Source organism: Monodelphis domestica, chromosome 5 (genome assembly GCF_027887165.1).
Source record: "Monodelphis domestica isolate mMonDom1 chromosome 5, mMonDom1.pri, whole genome shotgun sequence".
Classification (NCBI taxonomy): Eukaryota; Metazoa; Chordata; class Mammalia; order Didelphimorphia; family Didelphidae; genus Monodelphis; species Monodelphis domestica.
Genome location: NC_077231.1, coordinates 34,973,041 through 35,000,125, shown reverse-complemented (window position 1 = coordinate 35,000,125; position 27,085 = coordinate 34,973,041). Strand labels below are relative to the sequence as shown.

Here is a 27,085-nt window from a genome sequence, read left to right as displayed (position 1 = left end):
TTGCCCATTCCTCATCCCTTTGTGGAAATGTAGTTCAGTTTCTTCAGTGCCATTTTCATCATCTTTCCATTTATGAAACAATTATAAGACTTGAATCCTGTGGGCATCCAACTGACCATTCAGTACTTCTTTTAATTTTGTCTTTTTACCTCTTCTCAGAAGTATTGATTTTCTCTTCCTCTGAATTTTCCAAGGCTACACTGTCAGATATATATTAGAATCAGGATTTGTACCCAGGTCTTTCCAGCTTGAGGGCTGACTCTATTCACCATGTAACATTCCCTCTCAGTTATTTAAAATGAAAACAATTCCAGTCTGCAAAGGTTAGGAGAGGTCATTTGACACCAGTATGACAAGTTTTTACAGAAGCTAAACCACTATACATAAAGTGTCACAACAAGAAATCCAAAAGAGTCTAAAAACTGTCTTAGCAAACACTCAACTTGTTTGCCAAGCAAAGAACTAGGGCCGCCAAGGGCAATACTGGTGTGGAATATAAACTTGTTTATACAGTCATACAGAGAATTGTAGAAGATTATGGTCAGTATTTCCTAACCAAACAGTAAGAGGTAGTATAAAGGGGCTAGGGGAAAAGCAGAAGCTTGAGGACACATCTAAATGAACACACACCAAGTGCTTCTGAAGGTAAAACTGAAATAAGGACAAGATAAAGTTTAAAAATGGAAAAGAAGGGGGCAGCTGGGCAGCTCAGTGGATTGAGAGCCAGGCCTAGAGACGGGAGGTCCTGGGTTCAAATATGCTCTCAGATACTTCCTGGCTGTATGATTGAGCAAGTCACGTAACCCCCATTGCCTAGCCCTTACCACTCTTCTACCTTGGAGTCAATTGACTCCAAGACGGAGGATAAGGGTTTAGAAAAAAAAATGGAAAAGATGTGTAATGATTTCTATAACAGATTGTTTCAATTATTAGTGACAGTGGAGTTACCATCTTCAGGTTCAGAAGTTCTTTCTGAAGAAGTGGAAAGGGCAGTGATGAATTAGCCAGTCATTAAACATCTCAGACCTGTAAAAAAGAAGATTCTTTCTTATAATGATGGTTTGTGTGGCTCACTGGTTGAGGTGTTATACCACTGAGGCATTGAGAGGACCAAGTGATCAGGAACAGGGATTAAGGTGAAATCTATTGAGAGGGAAAATAGCAGGACCTCTCTCTCACCTTCTCCAGTGATAGCAAGCAAACTGTATCCCTTGAGTCCCTTTGGGAGCAGTGGCTGAGGAGATGAGATGTCAGTCTCCTGTCAGCAACTCTAGAGGAAGGTTTCTATATTACCTTCCCCAAAGGAGATATGTGGCAGGCCTTGTCTGGCCTTACCACAGAAAGGGGACTGGACTCCAGCTTTGAGGCCTGTCCCCAGTTACTTCCTGTTATTGAAACTAGGCCAATCCAAAATCTGACTGTTAATTAATGGATTTATTGAAGGGTGAGGGGAAATGGGCAGAGGTAGACCGGTGTCTGTGCCCATGAACGCTTCTGTCCCTTTCCCAACTAAATGCCCTTTTAAAAATCTAAGTACTAGTATCTCTTAAAGGACTAATCCGGTAACAGTTCAGGGAGGCAAGGAGGAATCAGGAGTGCTGGGCTCTTGTTAGAGAGTCTTAGCCAACCCTGCAGGGTCTGTGATGTTTGAAGCAGTGGAGGAAACAGTAGAAGGATTTCTGGAGAGAAAGCAGCTACTGGATTAAGGCAGGAATCAGAGTCTTCACTCGTGTCTTCAGGGGTCTTTCAGCCACTCAGTCGTGAGACAGAAGACCCAGGCGCTCTACAGAATGTCCTCAGCCCACCATCTTGTCCCATAAGCCCTTGCTCTTCCAACTGCTATTCCAATCCTGTCTGTCAACCATGGAATTCCAAAAACCCTCCTTGCCATCCTAACGGACCTTAATATGTGCCAGGCACCGTGATTAATTAATCTGGAGATAAAAGAGAAGCAATAAGTAGTTGTTGCTCACAAGGAGCTCTTGGTCCAATGCAGACAGCTATGTACAGGCAAATTTAAACAGGGGATAAATTGGAGATAATCAACTGGGGGAAAGTGCTAGCATCAAGAAATGAAGAAAAGCTTCTTGTGGAAGGTGGGGTTTTAGCTAGGGCTTGAAGGAAGCCAAGAAGGCAAGGGGCAGAGATGAGGAAGGAAGAGCATTCTCAGCATGAGGGACAGTCAGTTAAAATACTCAGATTGATGTCTAGAGTAGCAAGGGACTCGGTGTCACTGAGTACATAGAAGGGAAAGAGGGAGATATGTAAAAAGATTGGAAAAGTAAATTGGGGTGGGAGTTATGAAAGTGAAACAAAAGTAAAAGCAACTGAGTTAAACCAAATATACACAGAGAAGTTCCCTGACACACCTGAGGCAGTTAAAAAGAGTCAATTTCCAAAGGACGTGAAGGAGAGAAAAGCACCAGACATGGAAAAAGTCTTGGACATTATTACTGTCTCCTCCAAAAAGGTGATAGAGGAAACATCGACAATCCCTTAACATCTGTTCAAGAAAGTTTTGAGAATACGAGGATATTAACAGGACCACAAGCATGATTTCAGAAGATATTTTCTTTTGCTGACTCACCTCTTTACACACAATTAAAAAAAAAAGATTTAGAGTACAAGATTCTCCCCCCCCCCCCCCCCCAGGGCTTTACTGGCTGATAACTAGAAAAGGGAATCAAATTCAGTAGAGTTTCCAAAGCACCTTATTTGTTATCTCATTTGATCTATCAAACTGCTACCTTAAAGACTTTTCCAGTAGTCATAGATGCCAGAATTATAGGATTCCTTTAAAAATAGGATAATAATGATAACTAACATAAAGTAAAATGTAAAAGTATATAAATATAAGACAGGGAAACTTTCTTGTCAAAGGTGTTTTCCACTCGGAATATCTGGTATAGAGTCAAGTGAAAGAGGAATTCTTAATAAGATGGTGAAATACTCTCTTGTTCTTACTTATGGATGATATTGTGATGATATCAAGTCTCAACATTCCAGAGCCTCCCATATGACATTTATAGACCCTCAAAAGAATTTGGCCAATTCTATATGCCTCTTGTCATAATGGTGATGTACAGTTGAATAGACTGTCTATAGAACTTATCCATCAGTTTGCCTATATTTTGAAAATCATCTATTAAAGAATGTAAGGAAAGTTTGAAGTAAATAGTTCAACAGAAAAAAAATAATTTTTTATACCATTAGAGTAAACAGTTGTTAAAAACAGAACTATCATTTTCCTACTGTATAACTGATGTGTATAAAGTGCTTTAGAATTTACAAAGCACTTTTTTTCACAACAAACCTTTCAGGGAGCCACACTTTTATTCCTATTTTATAGATGAGGAAACTGAGATTTAAAGAGAATAAATGACTTGCCCATTCATTCACAGTTCAAAATGAGAATATGAATACCCGTCTCCCTGACTCTTGACTTTAAACCAGTCCTTTTTCCTACTCTACTTTTCTACTTTTTCAGAGTATCATACATACTCTGAATCCAGGCACTTATAATGATTTCTATTATTTTCCTGGTCAACTGTCTTTAAAAGTTAATATTATTGTTGATATTTGAGTTTGCAGATTCCCAAATATTGAAAAATATTTCCCTTCCCAAGTGGTTCTGAATTGAACAATCAGATAAGGTAGACTTTCTGGAGATCTCTATTGAAACTATTTGATAAATCCAAGAGTTAGAACCTAAGAGAGGTGCTCTGACCTAAAGGGAACTCTTGGAAGGGATTTAATGTTGTCTCATTTTAGTGTGTCCCACTCTGCATGATCCTTTTGGGGTTTTTCTTGGCAAAGATACTTGAGTGGTTTGCCATTTCCTTCTTCAGCTTATTTTACAGACGAGAAACTAGGTAGATGAGGTTTAGTGACTTGCCCAGGGTCACACAGCTAGTGAGCATCTGAGGTCAGATATGAACTCAAGGAAGAGGAGTCATCTTCATTCCAAGCCCAGTGCTCTATCTAGTAACCCTAGTGCTGTGAGCTAAAGGAAAATGACAAGAGAGGACTGTGAGAATAGATTCTGAACTCTAAACCTAAATTTATTAGCTGACTGATTGCTGTTAAGTGTGATTTGCCTTCGCTGTATATAGATTTTACGTAACATTTCCTTGTCCTATAGTAACATTTGCTAACCCAAGAGTCCTATCCACTGAGTGGAAGTAGATAGGGTAGAAGAACAGTCACAAGCTTGAAGATTGACCTTTACCTTCTTAAAATGTCTTCCTATCCACTTATGCCCTCCCTGGATCCATTCTCCAATAGTTGGTATCCTCTTACCCTCTTATTCTTCCCATTCCAGTAATCATATTCCCCCTACTCTCTCCTGCCCCTCTCCATGGAAGTAACCAGCTCTTCTTCCTGACCTAACTGCTCCTTCATGTCCTACTACAAATCTTCCATCCCTTCCAAGGTGCCCTCAGGAATGCCTGCTCCCAAACTAACCTTCCTTCCATGTTTTTTAATACTCATTGGCTTCCTTCGAATAATATGGCATCCCAGACTATCCTTTCCTCTTACTACTGAATGTTTCTTATATATAATTACTGGTCTAGTTTGAAAAGTTGGGTACACTTTGTTTCCCATTGCCAGTCTCCTACCATTATTTTTCAGCTGCCTCCCCTCCTTTGAGATTCATGCTATCCAAATTCATCACCCATTTCAGATTTTGTTGGTTACTATCTACTGATCCCCTAGGACCGTGTTGGTGAACTTATGGCACATGTGCCAGAGGGGGCTGCTCCCCTCCCCCTTTCCATGTGCCATTTCTTTCAGCTGCCCAAGGGGAACACTTCCTTTCTTCCCTTGTCTGGGGTAAGGCAGGGGGCTCACACAGGGCATGAGGGTTGCAATTTGGGCACTTGATCTCTAAAAGGTTTACCATCACAGCCCTAGGACATTCTTCCTCCTTTCTCAAGGAAATTAGTCCCTCTTTCTCCTTTTCTACTTCAAATGCAGCTGTCAAAATAGGAGACTTCAACATATATAAATGATCCCTCAGATACTGTTATCTTCCTAGTCTTCTCAACTACACACAAGGATGGTTGTATTTGTGATTGGTTCCTATGTTCCCCCGATTGATAAACACGCTCCCCCAAAATTATTTTGCTAATACAAAAAATCCAATCATGGAGGTCTTTTTCTTTCTCTGATAACCCTGAGACAAAGGCTGAGCAACGATATCACTAAGTCAAAGGAAATGTAGTTTGACCTCTTTAATTCCAAATTGTTCTCTAGAATAGCCCTTCCACGGCTGTCATTTTTGCCAATCTGTAGGTACAAGGTGGAAACTCTGGTATTGATTGATTTTCTCTTAATTAAAATGATTTGGAGTACTTTTTCATGTGTCTTTTTGAAGCTTGGATTTTTAATTATCCTTTGATAATTGCCTGTTTATATATCCTTTGACTATTAGAGAATGACTTTCTTTGCATATTTTAAAAACAATTTCTTATATATATCTTGCATGATACCTTTATCTCATTTAACTTACTTTAATTTCTCAATTTAGCTGCATTTATCTTTTTTTGGTGTTGCTCTACCCTGTTTGGTCCTGAATTCTTCTCCTACTAATAGTGGGGATAAGTATTTCCTTCCTTGCTTTCCTGATTGGTTTAAGTCATGTTGCTCATTTGAAATGTATTTTAGTATGTGTTGTGAAATGTTGGTCTTGAGACTTCTATCTTTTTTGTTTAATAGGAGTATTTATCCTAGTAGATGGGGGTCTTTTTGGTTTTCTCTATTTTATATACCTAATCTTTTCTTCTTATCAATTCTTCTACTCCTGAATAATTTAGATGATTTGTGCTTTTTAAGTATGGTTTGAAATTTGGTACTGTGAGACTCCTTTCCAGGCTATTTTTTAAATCATCATTTGACATTTTTGATGTTTGAACCAGATTATTCCAGAAAAATTTATTAGTTATATGTGCCAGGGAATATAAGCTTGAGGCAAAAATAGTCACCTTTTTTTTTTTTAAGAGATAAAAGGAAGCGAAAGTACCAGTTGTAGATGACTTTTTTTTAAGATGTTAGTCACAAAAGGGAGAAAAGATAAAGGAAAATAGCTAGCAGAGTGGATGGATCAATTGAAGGGGTTTTTAAGGATAGGGGGAGACTGTCCTGTACATGTTTTTAGGTCATAGGGAAGCCAGCAGTAGACAGCTTGAAGATTAGTGAAAGGGTGGGCAAATAGAGGGGACAATCTGCTGGAGAAGATAGGATCATTTATGCATGTAGAAGGATATTCAGTGGTTTACATAATGTGTTGTAAATTTTCCTGTCAATCATTTCTCCCTAACAGGAATCCTTTGCTTAAAATCCAGTCTAGTTATTTCATGTAATGAATTTATTTCTTCAAGGGATCATAAATTCCTTGAAGACTGAGACAGTCATAAAATCTTAAGTTTGGTTAATAACCAGTATGTAACAAATTTCCAAAAAGTAGATTTTAGAAAATGCAAGCTGGTTATCTTGCCATCAAATTCCAGCAAAATTCCAATCTAAATTATTAAATAGATGGTTTGCTACTGTTTAGAAATGGAAGTAGTGATCAGTAGGCTCTTGTATGGATTTACTTACTCTCACATCATTATTCTTTTTTTTTTTTTAAACAATACAGTAAGGGCTAGGCAATGGGGGTAAAGTGACTTGCCCAGGGTCACACAGCTGGGAAGTGTCTAAGGCTAGATTTGAACCCAGGACCTCCCATCTCTAGGCCTGGCTCTCCATCCACTGAGCTACCCAGCTGTCCCTCTAACATCATTATTCTGAGATAGCTGTGTATCCTTTTTTTAAAAAAGGAACTTCCATTTCCATTTCTGGCCTTGTATATCAGGTAAGTAACATAGACATATATTTCCTTAAGGCTAAAAGTCCCTTATATCCTTATGTATGTTAAGATGAAGAAGAGCTGTCTGGAATATATGCTATCAAGTAGTTTTAGTGGTTAGCAGTGGAGTGTGTACTCATTAGTTGATTGATGCCAATCCAATAGAATAATAGCATTTACATAGTACCTGTTATATGCCAGCTATTATACTAATTCCTTATCATAATCTTATTTGATCTTTACAAACAATCTGGGATCAGGTGCTATTATTTTGATTTTGCAGCGAGGAAATTGAGGCCAATGGGTTAAGTGATTTGCTTACAGTCACATAGTAAGTGTCTGAGGCCTGTGACACCAGGCCTAGTGCTCTGTGTACTGTGGTGCCACCTAGCTGATGAGCATTTCTAGGGGCATGCTCTAGAATATGCTGTCCTTTTTGTTCTTTTCAACAATGACTTGGTTAAGAACATTGTCCTCCTTGGATGCAGGAGCAGATGAAAGAATTCTGGAAGATCCTGACAGATTGGACTTCTGGGTCTAAACTAAGTGATCTGAACTTGAATTTTACAATTTCAAAATTAAGCATAGAAATACAAACTGAAGGGAATTTAATATGGTTCATATAGAATCATATTTGGAACTGTAAGAATCCTGAAAGCCACTGAGGCCAACTCTTATTCTATAAGGAAACCAGGGCACAGGAAAGTCATGACTTGCCCTGGGTCGTACAGATGTCTAAATTGGGGTTTCAACCCAGGTGTCCCTGACTCCTAAGTCCAAGTTCACTGTACTATAATGCCTAATACCTCGCATGAAAAAAGATAAAGGTGCTTAAATCGATTACAAACTTAAGATGTTAGCACTTGTCATGTGATTGCCAAAACAAATCATGTTTAGTTGGCTCTGTTAATTTAAAAAAATATATCAAAGAAAAGTCCCCTTATATTCTGCGCTGGTTTAACCTTATCTAGTTCAGTTATTTTGTTAAGGTATATATGAGCTATATCTGGAGGGAGGTTGGTGACCAGAACAGTGAGAGGAGTCTGAACTCTGTCCTATGAGAAATGGTTTAAGAAACTGCTTTTGTTTAGTCTGGAGATGTGAAGTCATGGGTTTTTTTCAAAAAAGATCAAAAAATTTTTTTGTTGAGGGAACCAAGCCCCACAGAAATAAAATTAATTTGAGAAAGGATTGTACAGGTATTAAGGGCTATCTTCTGAAAGAACCATTAAACATAAGTTGATGGTTTCAGAGGGCAGAAGAAAACTTATATGAGTAGAAGTTAAAGAAGTAAGCCATTTATTAGCTCCACATATATGGAAGAACTTTCTAACAATTAGAAATGTCAGAAAATGGAACAGGTTATCCTATAAAATAATGAGCTTCTGGTAAATGGAAGCATTCAAGCCCTGGGTTTGATTTTGATAAAAGAGATTAGATGGCATTTAAGATCCTTTTCCAATTCTATATTTTCTGTGATTCTTTGAACTAGTGTTAGACGGATAGACATTCTTTCTGCCTCTGTCCTCAGACTACTAGTGAATAGGCATTAATTGAGTTATTTGTCCATTGTCTCATTAAACTCAGAAAGCCTTGTTTTTATGTGTTGTGTAGTTTTTATTCTGAATTGAAACTAGTTTTTGAATTTTAATGTAATAGCATCCATTAAAAAGTATGATGCAAACCTCAGAGCCTAAAAGCTACCCCAACTTGTCACTATAGTCATTAACACATCATTATTCTAAGTCATTTAATTTCCTGTTTCTCCTTAAAAGTTAAAAAAGAAAAGAAACCAAATGTGATATCCTAGTTAATATGAGAATACAAGTTCTGCATATGTGTCAAGTGAGAACTTACTTGGTGTTTGTAAACAAGTGGACAGTAGGTTATATATTAGAAGGGGGAACAATTAGTCACAATTGCTTTTAAATTAGAATCAAATTACAAATTATTTTTTAAAATTACTTGTAAACTAATAGCTAGTTAAGAAATCCATACAACTAAACTTTTTCAAATTCTTTAACAGAAGAGAAACTTTCTTTGTTTTTTTTGAAACCCTTATCTTAGGGTCTTAGAATTGATATTAAGTTATTGGTTCAAGAGAGCAGAAGTGCAGTAAAGGCTAGGACATTGAAGTTTTAAGTTACTTGCCCAGGATCGCACATCTAGGAAATGACTGAGGCTACATTTGAACTTGGGAGCACCTGGCTTTCTATCCACTGAGCCACCTAGCTGCCCTGATGAGAAGTTTTAAAGAAGGGAAATAGTATTTATGATGTTTGGTAGAACCTAACTAATACAAGCAGTTTGCTAACAGTATTCCGTGATCTCCTGGAAATTGAGCATTCGTGCTTGATAAATATTTATTTCATTTTTTTATTTGAAAATTTTTATTTAATTAATTTAGAATATTTTTCCATAGTTACATGATTCATGTTCTTTCCCACCCCCCTCCCATAGCCAGCGAACAACTCCACTGGGTTTTACGTGTGTCATTGATCAAGACTTGTTTCCATGTTATTAATATTGATAAATATAGCTTATGTTGTTCTGTTTTAAGTCATGAGGACTACAAAAGAAGTTCGCCTGGTCCTTGTCCTAAAGCAGGAGTTCTTGCGCCTGCATGAACTATTGGTTTTGTTTTTATTTCGTGTTTAAAATGGAGGCCACATCCTTGGCCCTCTGATTTTACTTTGGCCAGCTTACCAACCCCAGGCGATGTTCAAATCTTTATCTATCGTTCCTACAACTCCTATATCCCGCGGCTCAACTCTCAACTGCCCACAAACGTTTCCTCCTGGATGTTCACACTCCAACCTACCCAAAACTGAACTTGCTCTTTGTTTCACCAAAACCTGACCTACGGCACCACCAGTCTTCCAGTGACCTAAGCTCAAACCCTTGTGACATCATCTCTGGATTCGTAGGGAAAGGAATAGTAATTACTATTAAGTCGTGTGGCTTTCTCTTTCCATCTCATCTCCCTTTCTTTGCATTCCCACAGCCTTCTTCATGTTACTAGAATAGCCTCATCTTGGCCCTGCCTCCGTTCCCTTCTCTTTCAACTCTGCCCTACATATTGCTGCCAGAGTAATCTGATCAGCTTTATTGTCTGTCCATTAATCATAGCCTAAAACTCTGTTAGGGCCCTCCCCAGTCTAGCTCCAGCTTCACTTTCCAGGTTTCTCTTTGCCGTCATGAACTCTTTGTTCCGTCCAGACTGGACACTCGCGGTTCCCCAAGTCACCGACTCCTCTGTGTGCTCTCTAACTATGGCAGCAAATACATCAGTATTCTACTCAGTTTAGCAAACAATTTGCTGGTTTTTTCCTCCTGGCTATAAAAAAAAAGAAAACCCCAAATATAGTGTCCTCGTTAGTATATTCCGTGCCTGGACTGTACTTTGTCCTATAGGAGTCATTGCCTAGTGTCCCACTCTTCCTCTTTGGAATCTCCCTAGGACTTTGTGCTTCTCTAGTGATAGTAAGTTGTATATTTCTATCTTGAATCAACCTAACTACAGTCGTAACAGAGTGTAAGTTCCCCAAGGGCCGGAACTATCTCCTGAGTCATCTTTATATCATCAACGCCGTGCAGATGCCGAGACTAAACTTGGTATAGTGGGAGAACACTGGACTTGGAACCAGGTTATAGACCCCCCATATAACCCTGGGCAAGTCAGTTCAGGGCCCTGATGAAATGGTGTTCAAATTGCTAAAGAAGCTAACAGGGATTTTCAGCAATAAAAACGCAAACATTAACATGCCCCAAATATGTACGTTCCCCACTGATAGGGTTTTGCCTTTCTTCCATGTATAGGTGAAATAAATAGTGGTTAATTGAATTTCTATTTATTCATAGATGTCACTAAGAGGAGCTGCACCAATGACAGTTGTACATCTTTCTGGAGAGCAAGTACAGAGTCAGGGGGTCATCCAGACTGCTCAGTCTTCAGTGATCCACCCCCCGCAAGTGCAGACTGTGCAGGTAACTGGAAACGTGGCCTCGGTGGTACAAAGTATACAGTTTCATGTCTAAAGCCTTACCTGCTTTGATGGGGCAAGTTGCTGCCTCATCACAATATTTTAAGTGATAATCTGCTTAGAAATTAGTTTAACAAAGGGAAAAGAACATTTTCATCTCTTAGTTAGTTTTATCTTCTGCAAGGACAGGTTTGCTTGAATTTTAAGGAAAAAGAAAAATCTTGAGGGAAGGATGCTTGTAGATCTAGTGGTGGGAAGATCATCCCAGTTGGTCAAGGGAAGACCTCAGGCAAGAAGCAGGAATCCTGAGCATGTGAGAAGTTAAATAGCACTGCCTCTTCCTCCCTTTCCCTGAAGGCCAAATCCATACGTGGAGAGGTAAAAGAAAGAAGAGAGGTCTCTCTCCATAGGGAAAGGTAGATTTACGCAGTGAGAGAGTCTTTCACTTTCAGATTCCCTATCAAATTTCACTTCAAAACTCATGGGATAGCTAGGTGGTGCAGGGACTAGAGCACTGGGCTTGGACTCAGGAAGATTCCTCTTCCTGAGTTAAAATCTGGCCTCAGACACTTAGCTGTGTGACACTGGATAAGTCACTAACTCTCTTTGCCTAGCCCTTGCTTTTCTGTAAGACAGAAAGTAAAGGTTTTTAAAAAATCAAAACTTGATAACCAAGCAGATGAGAAAGGACTTGGTAGGTAAACAGCTTAGCCCTTTTAGGAGAGCCTGGGCTCTTCTAGGCTCTGTGCTAGAATACTACAAAAAATAAGCAGGGGGGCAGCTGGGTGGCTCAGTGGATTGAGAGCCAGGCCTAGAGACAGGAGGTCCTAGGTTCAAATCTGGCCTCAGACACTTACTAGCCGTGTGTCCCTGGGCAAGTCACTTAACCCCCATTGGCTAGTCCTTAACACTCTTCTGCCTTGGAGCCAATATTTGGCTCTAAGACGGAAGGTAAGGGTTTTTAAAAAATCAGTACGAGATAATTTGGGAATGAAGGGGAAAGCACTAGTGTCTGAAGCAATCAGGAAAGTCAAAGGTGAGGGGAGAGAGAACAGTCCTAGAATTGGGGATGGACCAGACTGTGCAAAGGCTTGGAGGGAGGAAATAGAATGTCATAGATAGGGAACAGAGAGAAAGAGGCTGGAGCCAGATTTTCTGAAGAGTTTTTAATGCTATACAGAGAAGTTTGTGTTTTATTCTAGGGGCAACATTGGAATTACTCCCTAAACTTCTTATTTAGAAAGAAGTGATATGGTTAGATCTAAACTTTAGGAATACATTTCAAATTAGAGAGGCAAGAAACTGGAAGTAGGGAGACCAAACAGGGAGCCATTGCAGGATGGCTAAGTAACTCAGTGGATAGTGAACAAGGCCTGGGTTCAAATGTGTCCTCAGATACTTCCTAGCCAAGTGACCTGGGCAAGTTGCTTAACTCTACCTCAGTTTCTTCATTTGTAAAATGAACTGGAGAAGGAAATGGCAAACCATTTTATATCTTTGCCAAGGAAACTTAAGATGGACTCACAGAGTCAGACCTAGCTGATTATGACTGAATGACAACAAAGACCTATCTGAAAGTTTACTTGTTCCTTACCCTCACCGATGATGCCCTCGACTTGTATTTAGTTGACTTCTTTTTTTTTTACATATTGGAGAATAAGCTTAGAGGTCACCTTTTTTTCCATTTTAACATCTGAGAATTTTCCCATGCCTTTGTTATCTTCTCCAAATTGTATTGCCCCCGTCTGGCTATATTCCAGTTAGGATACATTTGGTCTGATCACTTGCTTTTGCTATCATTTCTGCCTATTTTATAAACACTTCAAGAGCTGTGATGTTAGGGTTCAAAGGTGTTAGTTCCACTATTTTAAAAATTAAGATTAATTTTTTAATTAAATTTTAAAAAATATTTTTAAATTTTGTTGTCATGGAACACACTTTCATAGTGGTCATTGTTGTTAGAGCACACTCATGCAAAACCAAAACCCCAAAATGAAACCATAAATACACTGATGTGAAAGATAGTCTGCTTTGATATGCATCCATGTAACTCTATAGTTCTTTCTCTTTCAGAATTATCCCTGATCATTGCATTGCTGAGAGTAGCCAAGTTTTCACAGTTGATCATTGTGCAATATATTGCTGTTACTATGTTCAATGTTCTCCCAATTCTGCTTATTTTGCTCTGCATCAATTCCCACAGATCTCTCCAGCTTTTTCTGAAATCATCCTGTTCATCATTCCTAACAGCACAAAAGTATTTCATCACCAACATGTACCACAATTTGTTGAGCCATTCTCTAGTTGATGGAAATGCTCTCAGTTTCCAATTCTTTGCCATCACAAAATAGTTCCACTATTCTTGATGGATTTATTACAAATGTCTTTTGCAAATATTTTCCATTTTTCTTCAGTTTGTTGCCCTTCTTTTCCTTTTTAAACTTTTTAATATTTTTAAACAAAAAGCACTTCTAAGATTCTTTATGAAACTGGGTTGCTGTTTCATATCACTCAATAAGTTTTTTAAGTATATAACAAATTTACATGTTACTTTCAAAACTATCTGCTTGTTTCCTTCTTCCTATACTTTCTTTTGTCCTTTCCTATGTGATTTTTTTAAACATTAAGGTAGCCTTTCACTTTGGGTTTCACTCTTGCTTCCGTTCCTTCCTAATAACTTAGATTCTGTCATTCACCCTCTCTTCCCTGATAGGCTCTTTTTGTTATGCTGTATTGTGTTTTTTTTTCAAGGTATTATATTTTTTCCCCCTCAATCACATGTAAAAACTTTCTGACATTTTTTAAAGAATATTTTATCTTGAATTCTGTCCCTCTCCCTTCACCCCATTCACCCACCCCCTTGAGATGTTAAGCAATATCATATAGATTTTACATGTGCAATTGTGTAAAACCTTTTTGCCATATTAATCCCTTTATGTAAGGAAACAAAAAAAATGTAAGAAAGAAAGTAAAAAATGTTTGCTTTGGTCTGTATTCAGACTCAGTTCTTTTTCTGGCAATAGAGGACATTTTTTTTACCGTGAGCCCTTTTAGATAGTTTTGGATCAGTTCTTGGTACCTTCTTCTCTCTAGGTTTTCAAAACCCTACTCTTTTCCTGGTTCTTCCCCTGCCTCCCTGATCACTTCTCCTTTCCTTGATGGTCATCCAAGTCATTCCCATAAAAACCCACAGTGTTTTTTTTTCCTGAATCCTCTTCTCTCCATCTGTATGATTTCACTTGGTGATCTCATCAGCTCTTATGGATTCAGTTTTCATCTCTCCTGTTCATTTTCAAATCTGCTTTTCTACACATCTCCTTACTTGGCCCTAACCTCTCTGCTAACCTCCAGGCTTTCAGATTTCTTTGAACTAGTTGTCCACTAAATATCTTAAACTCAACATCTCCAAAATGGAATTAATTTTATTTCATTCAAAACCCTTTCCCCTGTTATTGTCAAGGATACTGCTAGCTTCCCAGTCCCAGCTTGATTTCTCAGTATCTTTTAGTCAGTCCATTGCCAAGGACTAGATTTCACCTTTGTAATAAAAGTCTCAAATATGTCCTCTCTGTATCACTTCTAGGATCAAATACAAAATCCTCTCATACTTAAAATCCTTCCTATTTGGCAGCCTGCCCCCTCAGTCTTCTTATACCATCGCTCTCCTGTGCTTTTTGATCCAGTGACACTGGCCTCCTTATTGTTTTTCAAACAAAACACTCCATTAACAACAGACAGCAGTGTCTGGGCATCTTTTTTAGCTATCCCTCATGCCTGGAATGTTCTCCTTCCTCTTGGCTTTGAGACCCAAGTAAAACCCTGCCTCCTACAGGAATAATTTCTCTACTTTCTCTAGTGCCTTACCTCTATTTCCTTTATACCCTGCATATAGCTCATTAGTGCACATTTGTTTTCCTTGTTCTCTTGTTCGATTGGGAGCTTCAGTTGGGAGGAATCATCTTTTTCCCTTTTATTCCTATCAATTATCAGAATGTCTGGCACCTCCTGGGTGTATAATAAATGCTTAGAGACTGACCAATTATTCTGAATGTAACAGAATGAAAATAAGGTCTTGTTAGACCCTCTTTAATGTTTTACCTGCAGTATTCAGTCTCAGGAAGTAAAATGTACTTTGTAGGTGTCATCCTGGTCAGATAGTGAAGAGTCTCAGGATTCTTCTGACAGCATTGGCTCTTCACAGAAAGCTCGGGGGATTTTGGCACGACGCCCATCTTACAGGTGAGTATTGACTCCTAAGGGTTTTTCATTTATTAAATTCCAGAATTTATATAGTGCTGTATACTTGATGTGAGAGCTTGTGAAAAGTAGTGGGGATCTAATCACCCTCTGGTGAGGGAATATTTAAGTGAAAACGCTAAAAAGCTGTGAAATGTCAACACATGAACATGTTTTGTGCACTAAAGTTAAATAGCATTATTAAGGGCATTAGGCAATACTTTGTGTACTGTAGGACTTAAATTAATATCCAGCAACTCCAAGTATTAATTTTATAAAGTTTATTAATAATCACTTGAAGTAGAAGGAATGAAAAGGAAATAGAAGTAAAAAAACTAATTATTTAACAAAATTAAGACCACGTGACTAAATTCTCCTGGCCTGTTTAAAAAGCCTGCTCCACCAAAGCTGTGACAGGAAGACAAGAGAGTGAGAGGCGGGGCTACACCAAATTTATATCCTCCCTATGTCAGCATATAACGCAAGGAGAGTGGGGTACTGGGAATTGTAGTTTTTAGGGTAGCCGATTCTAATTACATAGTACTAAGTAGTTTTTGTGGGGTGCAGATGAATTTTTTTATCTTTAAATTGTAACTATAACATTTATTGCGATGGAATTTGGATCTGAAACCATGGCACATGAAAAGTAACTTAAGGAAACGGGTTGATTATTTAGCTTAGAAATGAGAATATTTGAGTGAAAATAATTTTGATTCTGTTCTCCCCGCCCCCACTCAATCACAATTTACTCAGTTCATTGTGACTTATCAGGGATTGTATTAGTGAGTTGAGCAGTATGGGATTAAGTTAGTCATGTTAGCAGTACTGTAGGATTGAGAATTATATAGGTTAGGAACCCCTGCCCCCATGTATTGGTGATATTTTTCATGTATCAATGATTATATTAATTGTATTTGGTTAATTAAATAGCTCTATGCTAGGTTAGTTAAGCCTGTTAAAAGGATTTACTTTGTGCTGCCCTGTAGCACTCTCTCCACCCGTCCTTGCTCCCCAAGGATGCAGTGCTTGAAATAGGATTCATGTGCCTTAACAAAGCCCCTCACCCCATGGGTCATTTCTACCCACACCCTAGTCACCTTTGCTTCAAAACCATAATTTTCTTGGACCCTAGGATATTGTTGGTCAAACATGAGTGCTTAATGACCTTCAGAAGACCTCAGACCCTCCTGACAGGGCTCGTGACCTGTGAAAAGGCCTGCTGACAGTGATTGTGATTGTACCTGTGTGTCCCTTAGCCACTCAAAGAGCCTCTTCCTGCTTCTGAAGTTGACACATCATAGGATTATACCTTTTTTTTTTTTTTGGCACTCCCTCAGTGTCTATAAAATTTATCTTCAAGCAAAAGGGGTCCTTGCCTGAGGAAGCCCTTAGGCCTAATTAGTTAGGGACAACTGGAATCCATAATAAGTTGATTATGCTTGGAGTGCTGTCTCAGTAACTTTTGTTATAGGTTGGATATTTATGTCCCTTCATTTGTGGCCAGGAGAATTAAAGAGTGGCATATGGAACATGATAGCTATCTTTTAAGTATTTAAAGTATTGTGATATAATAGGAGAAATCTGTGTGGCTCCCGAGGGTATAACCTGGACTAAGTACTTTGACTACAGCTTAAAAAGATCTTGATAAGTTTTACTGAGCCTTGATATAACTATTTATAATTTTTAAATTTTATTTAGAATGTTTTATCTTATGGGAAAGTCTTCTAAATGAATTTTTGGGAAAAGTTTTATTTTTATATCTGCCATTATTACAGCACATCCATTTGTGTGTGTGTGTGTCCCTCTCCTCTGCTTATGACATTTTTTCTCTATGATGTCTGGATCAATTCACAGGTTCATCAAAGGTGTATTAAAGTTGGGGGCAACTTAAGTCTCTCAGTAGATAGAGCACCAGGCATTGGAGACAGGACATCCTGGGTTTAAATCTAGCCTCAGATACTTCCTAGCTATGTGAGCCTGGACAAGTCACTTAACCCCCATTGCCTAGCCCTTACTGCTCTTCTGCCTTAGATCCAATACATGGTGTTGATTCTAAGAAGGAAGGGTTTTTATCAAAACAAAACAAAAAACTTAGTGTATTAAAGTTCTTCACTACTTATCTCCAACCTGTAAAGGGGTTAAAAATTAAGATTGGACTAATATAAGAGAAATGTGGTAGCCGAAATTGATATCTCTCAAGTCAAAAGACTTTTTAGCAGTATTTATTTATAAAATAGAGGGAAAGAGGGAAAGTAGAGAAATGAGAAAGAGGGTAGAGAAGGTATCTATCCTATTACACTAGATAATTACTCCAGCCCAGTTCAAACCAGGCAGGGCTTGTTAACTCCCCACCAGAGGACCATGGGTCGGAGAGGCCGGTGGTCATTAAAACAAGGGTTCCAGCTACGGGGCCTCGATAGTCCCTTCAGAAACCAGGAAAGGAGTCAGCCCTTTTCACTCACCCACGTGGTAGTCCAAAGAGAAGATTCAAGAGCAGTCTTACCAGAAGCAGTCTGAGATCCCAAGCCAGACCTGCTCCAAGGCCAAGTTCAAAGGAGAAAAGAGGTGGTCACAGGAAGTTGCAACTACTTTTAAAGACCCTTCTTTGTGTTACTTCCTGTGCCTTTCTTCCACTTTACATGGATGAATCACAGTTTTAGAATTTAGGACTTAGGACTGTCCAGAGGGCAGTCAGTTGTTTCTGAGTTGTCACCCACTTTAGCACATGGGTTGTGGACCTCCCCCCATTTAAGCGTAAAATAGGCGTGTAAATAGCTTCTGGTGATTAAATCTAAAAGTAGGCAGGGGAGAGTTAATCCCATCTTCACAAACCTCAGTTTCTCTAACTTCCTGAAACTCACATTTCTTGGTAGCTCTGCCCCTGGAGCCTCTCCTTGCTTCCCCCTAGTGGGGATGGACAGTGGTGAGCCATTCCCAGATCCACTATTTGAGGAAAGTGCCCAGGGCAAACACATCATTTCCCATGTGTCTCTACTCCTTTGGGCTTCAGCATTCCCTAGCTGCCCTTTTCAGCTTTTTTTAGGCCCTTATCAGCTTTTCCATTTTACCTCTTGTCTTTGGCCTTTCTTTGTAGCCCTAGCATTTAGCCAATGCCTGGCACTTAATAGGTTCTTTAATAAATGTTTATTGACTGACTCTCCAGCCCGCTTCATACACTCTGGGGCTGAGCTAACTAGTCTCTATTCTAGATCTCTCATCCTGTACCTTTGCTCTGGCTTTCCCCCATGGCTGTTAGTTTATAATTATTTATTAGATAGTCAAAGCGGTTTAGAGAGAGAAAAGGCACATAACCACCTGGCAGTCACCAAGCTTAACCTCAGCGCCTGTCCTGGGCACTCCTGCTGCTTCCTAGTCAAGCACACAAATTTCCTTGATACAAAACTTATAGCCCTGGGATGTCACTTTCTGGGTCTCCAGGAGTGGACAGACTTGACCTAAGCCCAGGTCAGAGGCCAGTCTTCTGGACACCACGAGTCCTGTGGGATGAGAGGCGAGCTTCTTCTGGGACTCGGAGCTGTGAGGCCTGTGGCGTCCTCTCATAGTACGCATGCGTGCCTTGTTCCTAACCCAGTCAAAGGGGGAGGGGGAGACCAAAATGAATTTTCAAAATTTTTAAAAGGAAAGAGAGGTACAAATTTATGCTAAATTCACACATTGGAATGTCCTTTTTCCTCAGATCTACTTTTTGAAGTCCCTCGTTTTCTTCAAAGCTCAACTGTGAAACTTTTCCAGATCCTTAGAGCTCCTAGTGCTTCTCCCCCAGTTACCATGTATCTGTTTTGTATGTGACTTCCTATGCATAGTATCTTCCCCAAAGACTGTATGTTCCTCAAGGGCAAAGACTTTCATTTTTGTCTTTATATCCACAGGGCCTGCCACATAGTAATAAGTGCTTCATTGATGTTTCATGAGGTTAATAGTTTGCAGTTCTTTTGAGAACCATTTGTTCATGTCCTTTACTATATATCCATTGAGAATGACCCGTAGTCTATTACATTTGTGTCAATCCCTCTATATTTGGATATTAGAGTCATCAGCAATACTCAGTGCACGAAAAATCCCAGTTCCCTATATACCCTGCCTGCACTAATTTATTTATGTAAAAGCTTTTCAAATTAATGGAGTTGACATTAATATATTTTAAGTTTTAAGATCTCTATCTCATTTGCTTAAGAATTTTTCCCTGGCCATAGTTACCAAGCTACTTGATCTTGTCTACATTTTTTTATGGTATGTCCGTGTTATATTCGGGTCATGGATCTGGCTAAGCTTATCGTAGTATATGGTGTCATTTGTTGTTCTGAATGTAATCTCTGCTGAACTGTTTTCCCAAAAGTTCTTATTAAATAGGGAGTTCTTCCACAAGTAGCTTATGTTTGTATATCTCTAGCACTTAGTGCTATGAAGTAAATGCTTAATTAATCCTTTTTGTTCATTCATGGTCTTGGCTTTTATCCAACTTCTTGGTTTTCTGTCTTTAATTCAAAGAAGCTTATTTCGTGTCTTTGATCTTCAGATGGATTTCAGTTAAAAATTTTACGGATTTATCTGGGATATTTGGCATGTAGCATGTTATTCAGGTGCCAGTGTGTACTAAAAAATTGTGTGAGGAGTTAGTGAGCTTTGGAAAAATAAAATAAGGTAAGGATAAATAAAACAAAATAAGGTAAAGACTTATAATAAGCCAATTTCTCAATGATTAGTGAAAGGAATTCTATTTTTTTTTCCACAGAAAAATCTTGAAAGATCTTTCTTCAGAAGATACTAGAGATAGGAAGGGAGACGGAGAAAGTCCTGGAGTTTCAACAGTCACATCTATGTCTGTCCCAACTCCTATCTACCAGACTAGCACTGGACAATACAGTATGTATCTGAAGTAGCTGTCTAGATTTGACCTTTTTTATTTGAGAGGAAGGATGCACTTTTATTTGGGGTTGGGCTTTTCATACACTCTTAACCTAATTAAAGCCAATTATATCTGAGGCCTTTGATGCCACCAAAAGCCATTATCTGGATTAGAATGTGGTGATATGAATGAAATGAACCTATAAAAATGGATTATTGGCCTGGGTTGGAACCCTTTTTGTAACGGACTCCTTATGGAACTTGCATTATTTCAGTCAAATTTTCATTTGATTTTGGACAAGTTATTAACCAGTCTGCATCTTAGAATTTTGTCATGAGGATTACAAACATGTATTTGCTATGTGCAACGTCCATTGCTTTGGGAAGTTCTAAGGGAATAAAAATCCAGTTAAGCACTGACTAGAGGGAAATTTGCAGGGAAAAGTATGATCAATGCAGATTTAGAAGTATAGAAAGATAAAGTAAATGCGTATATCACATTTGATAATACCCTTCTGTAAGTTAGTGTGAGGGAATTATATGATTGTTATTTGTTTAAGTTTATTTAATAATTACTTTTTCCCCCCAAATAAAATTTTCTTTGCATAGCAAATTGGGTGATATTGGATGTAGCAAAGTAATTAGTTTTTGTATTTGTTTCCAAGGCGAATAATTTATTTGTAGTGGGTCTTCTTTATATACTAATAGCAATTAATAAAAACAAATCATTTGATTGGAAATAATCTCTAGTTGGTTATTAATTCTTATTAGGTCCGGCATTGGCCCATCTGATTTTTATGTCCACTGATGGACACAAACTGTGATGTACACACATATATGTAAAGAGCAAGAGGGTGCTTGTGCCTACCAGTTCTTTGAGAGCTACATAGAAATGCTTGAGGTGCTGGATTGAAGAGGAGAGGGAAGGGATTCAAAAACACAGTGGTAAAAAGATAGCATGTTAAATTTCTCATAATATACTTTGTGAGACCTTCAGGCTTTTTATTTCAAAACTGAGAAAGTAATCAAGAATATTTAATGTTTGTCCTTTAAATTAGTATAGAACAACCTGTATTCTATGTATAAGTTCTTTTATAGAAAATGAAAGTAGCTTTTATTTTTCTAGCTCAAATTTGGAAAGCAGGTTTTACATACACAGTAAAGAAATTAAGCATTCATCAAAGGAGAGCTCCCTGGGGCTCACACTTAGGCTCTAGTTATTAAACCTTATTAGTAGAGAGCTTTCTAGACCTTCTCTAGTAACTAGATAAGACCCATTTGTAATTAGCATATCATCTATGTGGAAATAATGCTGTTAAGTTTTTGTTTGAAAATGCTTGAAAACATCTTGGGCTTAACCTTGTTAATCATTTTTCATTATAATACTATAAAAATTACAGACTTGACACAAACCTATAGGAATTATGAAATATTAGGATCAGGAGTTAGTGAAGTTTTACTGTATCTTAACTATTAAAAAATTAAACTACTTATTTTAACTTCTTCCCCTCATTAAAGTCGCCATTGCCCCAAATGGAACATTACAATTGGCCAGTCCAAGCACAGATGGAGTACAGGGGCTGCAGACGTTAACAATGACAAATGCCGGCAATACTCAACAAGGAACAACAATTCTTCAGTATGCACAGACATCTGATGGACAACAGATACTCGTGCCTAGCAACCAAGTGGTTGTACAGAGTAAGTATACTTATTACATATGCTTCCCACAGAACTACCGCCAAATAGTTCCCAATATCCTTTCATGTTCTCTCTTCTTCCTATGCAGCTGCATCAGGAGATATGCAGACTTATCAGATTCGCACCACACCAGCAAATACTAACCTTCCACAGACAGTAGTGATGACTTCTCCAGTAACCTTAACATCTCAGACAACCAAAACAGATGATCCACAGTTAAAAAGAGAGATAAGATTGATGAAAAATAGGTAAGTGCTATGGAAGGATATCTGATTGGCATTGTTGCTGTATAGTCAAGCAACACTTCTCAAAACTTTTTGCATTTTAACGGTTATTGAGGATTCTACAGAGCTTTTGTTAATACATGTTATATCTATCAATGTTTAAAGTAACATTTTCTAATTTTTCAAATATCTCATCACTTTCCTGACCACAATAATTATCCTAGTAACAGCCAACAACTTACTCCAATTATTCATTGGATGAGATGGTGGATGATGATGTGGACGGACAGACGCCAACACTGCAGCCCTCCAAGCAGTCCTATATAATTGTATTGGTGATATTGGGTTTATACTTGCAGTAGCCTGACTTGTGTTAAATAATAATTCGTGGGACCAAAACATATTTTCTTTACTAATATATATACAATCGCACTTCTTGGCCTAATCATTGTTGCAGCTGGAAAATCAGCCCAATTTGGCCTTCATCCATGACTTCCTTCAGCAATAGAAGGACCAACCCCCACATCAGCCCTCCTTCATTCAAGCACTATTAGTGGTAGCAGGCATTTTGATTTTACCCTATATATATATATAAATAATCTTAACAATTGCTCTATGTTTAGGGGCAATCACGACATTATTTACAGGCATTTGTGCAATTACACAAAAAGATGTTTAACATTCTCAACATCAAGCCAGCTAGGCTTAATAATTGTGACAATTGGACTCAACCAACCCCACATCTACACACATGCCTTCTTCAAAGCAATATTATTCCTATGCTCTGGCTCCATTATCCATCATCTTAATGATGAATAAGACATTTGAAAAATAGGAGGCCTATTTAATACACTACCAATGAGATCATCTGCTCTCATAACAGGAAGCCTAGCATTAATAGGTTTCTATTCAAAAGACTCAATCATTGCAGTTCTAAACACATCAAACACAAATACATGAGCTCTAACACTAATTGCCACCTCTCTCACTGCTATTTACAGCCCATGCATCATCTTTTTTTGCCCTACTAGGACATCCCCACTTTATATCAATGTCCCCTATTAATGAAAATAATCCAAACCTCATTAATCCTATTATACAATTAACCTTAGGAAGCATCTTTGAGGTTTTCTTCTAACAATAAACATTCCACCAACATTGTCAAGTAACAAAAATAAGCCTATTATGACATTAACATAAATAACATTTTAATGAAAATTACATTTTTCTCCAAAATAAATGAGAATAGTAAAATTATTCTACATATTTTTGCAAATCTCTAAAATATCTGATTTGATAGAAAGAAGCTGGATTCTCATATCAGCATCTATTTTCAATATACAATATGTTTTAGTTGAAGTATGAAAGACAGTTTTTCTTACCCATATATATGTAGTTGGAAAAGGGAGGGGTATTTTAAAAAGTAAAAAATATCTGTGTTATTATGAAAACAGATTTGACTTCACAGGACTCGAGAGGTCCACAGATCACTCTTTGAGAGACTCTTTATTAGAAATTTGAGTGAAATTTCATACCAACTTTGTTTCATTGTCTATAGGCCCGTTTCTAATTTAGTTACTGTTGAAGTCAAGAACTGATTATTTCTACATTTTGCAATCTACCATATATAATATGCTATATTTCTTTGTTTCCCATACTGTCTTTTTTTCCCTTTTAATCAGTTAGCAGAGGTTACTGAAATAGTATATGTTTTGTCAGAAACAATGTGAAGTTATTTAGTGCTTCTATAATGGGTTGGGTTCAGCATAGACAAAGAACTTGGTTGGCATGAACAGGCTTGAAAAATATTACAGGTGAAAATTTTTAAAGGAGAAATAGTGTAAGTCTTCAGGAAAATGTGTAATCATAAAACGAGATGGTAGGCCAATCACCTAGCACATAGGAGAGAGAATAATTTTGTTTTGTTGATCGGTTTATTCACAGTAGACTAATGAAGTCCACTGGACAGGCTCTCTGCTGTAACCATGTGCCCTATAGTGAAGTAACATACAGACAAAAGTCACCCAGGATAGGATGGGTTGCACAGGCATGCAGAGGCACTGTCTGCGTCATTGAAAGGGACAGCTATTGGCTACCCCACTAAACTTTGGGTCATTTGCACATTTCATTGGCAACCTTTAAACAATTCAGTGTAATATACTAAAGAACATGGGAAGATTCCTCAGGTTGACATAGATCAATTAACATTCTTCAGTTCTATTCTAAAAGCTTCATTAAAATCCACATATATTCTGCCTATGGCATTCTCATGCTCTATTAGCCAAGCAACTTTGTCAAAAGCCAATGAGGTGAGTCTGGCAGGCTGAATTCTATTTGTTTACCCTTGACATTTCATAGTATCCCGTGGAGTAGAGGGCCCTCTACAGGCTTCACTACATGGCCAGCTCCTCTCCTCTTCTCCATACATTTTCTGATGATATCCTCTGTGCCATCTTCTTCTGCAGTTCCTTGTTTCTCGTGGACTTAATGATGATTTACAGCCAACTCAAGCCTAACTTGTGCCCTTCCATTTCTCTTTGGGTAACCTACAACTTTAATTCTTTGGAGAATGTGATTATTACAAGACTTGCAGCCATATTAAAAACAATGAAAGAATGTTGATTTTTTTAAAAATGGGAACAGTACTAAGGGCAGCAGAGCCAATGTGGCAGAGAAGGTTTCTACTAAATGACTCCAAAAAGGAATAAATATAACATCTCAAAACGAATTCTGGAGTAACATAACCCACAAAAAGACATTGTAAAGAAAATTTTCAGCCCAAAATAACTTAGCCAGCCAGCACAAGGAATCTAGTACACTGGGATAGAGGTGGAGCATAGCACACCCAGACAGTGGCCTAGGGTGCAACTGAACTAGCAGCCAAGGCCTCCAGAATTCTCAGCCACAGATGGTAGGGGGTGGGGGGTCAGGGGATTGAATAGTTGCTTAGAAGGAGGTTGATTACAGGTCCCTTTGCTGGCTATACGTGCAAGACTCTTGCTGCATTACCCATAAGCAGACCCAGATCACAGTCCTGGGCGCAGTTGCAGGGTGAGGGGGAACATTAGCTTATGGGATCACTTGTAGCTGCAGGGGACCCTGGTCATAGGTCCAAGGAATAAAAAAAGTACTTGGGGTTACTCACAGACCAGAGCTTCTTACATCATACCACCTTGGGAGAACTGAAAGCAGATCCCCAAAGTTATCTCTGAAGGCAACTGCACAAAAAACCTGAAACTTGGAAGAGTGCTCTCTTCATCACAGCCCAATTTTAACAGTCTTTTAAGTTAAAAGAAATTAAAGAATGCAAGAAAACGTGCAAACAACAAAAAACTCAATACTGGTGACAGGGTAGACTCAAACTCAGATGACAACAAAGCCAATATTGCTGTATCCAAAACCTACAACAGAAATATTAATTTCTCTCAAGCCCAAAAGGAGGGAGTCGAAAAGAATTTTTTTAATCAAATAAGAGAGGTAGAATAAAAATTGGGAAAAGAACTGAGAGTGATTATGGGGGTGGGGGTCAACAACTTGGTAAAGGAGGCACAAAAATCCAAAGAAGAGAACTCCCTGAAAAACAGAATTGACCAAAGGAAAAAGAGGTAAAAAATGCAAGGAAGAGAAAATCTTGAAAGACAAGATCGGCCCTTTGGAAAAAGAAACAAAAACAAAATTATTACACTACCCGAAAGCCATGATCAGAAAAAAGCTTTGACATCTTTCAAGAAATCATCATGGAAAGAAGGGGCATCTGAGTAGTTCAGTGGATTGAGAGCCAGGCCTAGAGACGGGAGGTGCTAAGTTCAAATATGACCTCAAGACACTTCCCAGCTGTGTGACCCTGGGCAAGTCACTTGACCCCCATTGCCTAGCCCTTACTGCTCTTCTGCCTTGGAGCCAATACACAGTATTGATTCCAAGAGGGAAGGTAAGGGTTAAAAAAAAAAAGAAATCATCATGGAAAACTGCCTTTCTAAAACCAGAGGATTAAAATAGAAATGGAAGGAATCTACTGATTGCCTCCTGAAAGATATCCCAAAAGGTTACCTCTCAGGAACATTATAGCCAAATTCCAAAACTCGGGTAAAGGAGAAAATATTGCAAGCAGTGAAAAGAAACAAATCAAATATTCTGGCGTCCCAGTCAAGATAACACAAGACTTAGCAGCTTCTACCTTAACCGATTAGAGGGCCCAGAATATGGTATTCCAGGGGACAAAGAAGTGAGGACTTCAAACAAGAATCAGCCAACCAAACTGAGCATAATTCTGCAGGGGGAAAATGGGCGTTCAGTGAAATAGAGGACTTTCAAACATTCTTGATAAAAAGGCCAGAGCCGAATGGGAAATTTGACTCTCAAATACAAGACTCGTGTATCTAAAAAAAACTTTAAAAAGAAATCAAAAGACATTCAGTCAGGTTATATTGTATACCTCCCTACATGGGGATGATTCTTGTGATAGCAAAGAATTTTGTCCCTATTAGGGCAGTTAGAGGGATTATACACAGATAGAGGGCAAGGGTATGAAGGGCTGATATAAAAAATAAATGAAGGCATAGGAAAGTCAGGAATGCATTGGGAGGAGTGGGAAGGGATAAGCAGAATGGGGTAAATGGTATATAAAAGAAGCATGAAAGCTTTCACAGTGGGAAGATGGGGAGCATGGGAACCTCATTCATCAGAATTGGCTCAATGAGGGAAGAACAATCAATTGGATAGTGACATCTCTCTTACCCTTGTAATGATAATTGCAATGTAATGTAATTAGCTTAATTAAGAATAGATTGTCTTCAGCTGTGAGGTTTATAGAAGCGATTTGAGACTTGCTAGGGTTGTCAAAGGAAGAGAATTTTGCAGTGTGCTTTGGGAGTGTCAGTTGAGAAAACACAGCACTTCTGGAACAGAATTGGAGGGTGGTTGTTCCTGGCTTCCCTCTGATCAGCCTTGAAGAAGTTGTGCAAGATTTGGAACATCTTGATTTTGAAGGCGTTTGAAAGGTGTCTGTTCGGAGCACAGGAGAGGTGCTGAGTAGTTCTTCGGAATGCCTCTGGTGGCACCAGAGGGCAGCTGCTGGCAGAACAGCTTGTTACACGGACAGGCAGAATTTGATCTTTGGCTGAAGGGAAAGGAAGTTGGCAGGTCTCTAGAAACATTAAAGTCATAATTTTTTGGAAATAGGATTAGTAAGTTAGAATTCATATTTTAGTTAGATAGTATAGATT

At 38.5% G+C, this 27,085-nt stretch overlaps 1 protein-coding gene across 3 annotated transcripts in view; it reads left to right on the top strand.

Annotated features, from left to right (window-relative positions):
• ATF1 (activating transcription factor 1) overlaps positions 1 to 27,085 on the top strand; it is a 36,870-nt gene that overhangs the window by 6,939 nt on the left and 2,846 nt on the right. For all 3 annotated transcript variants that reach the window (XM_056798244.1, XM_056798245.1, XM_056798243.1), the window contains 5 exons: positions 10,712 to 10,837; positions 14,972 to 15,072; positions 19,823 to 19,953; positions 21,454 to 21,636; positions 21,725 to 21,884. In XM_056798244.1, coding sequence (XP_056654222.1) covers positions 10,712 to 10,837; positions 14,972 to 15,072; positions 19,823 to 19,953; positions 21,454 to 21,636; positions 21,725 to 21,884 — 701 coding nt within the window. The remainder of the gene's footprint in view (positions 1 to 10,711; positions 10,838 to 14,971; positions 15,073 to 19,822; positions 19,954 to 21,453; positions 21,637 to 21,724; positions 21,885 to 27,085) is intronic.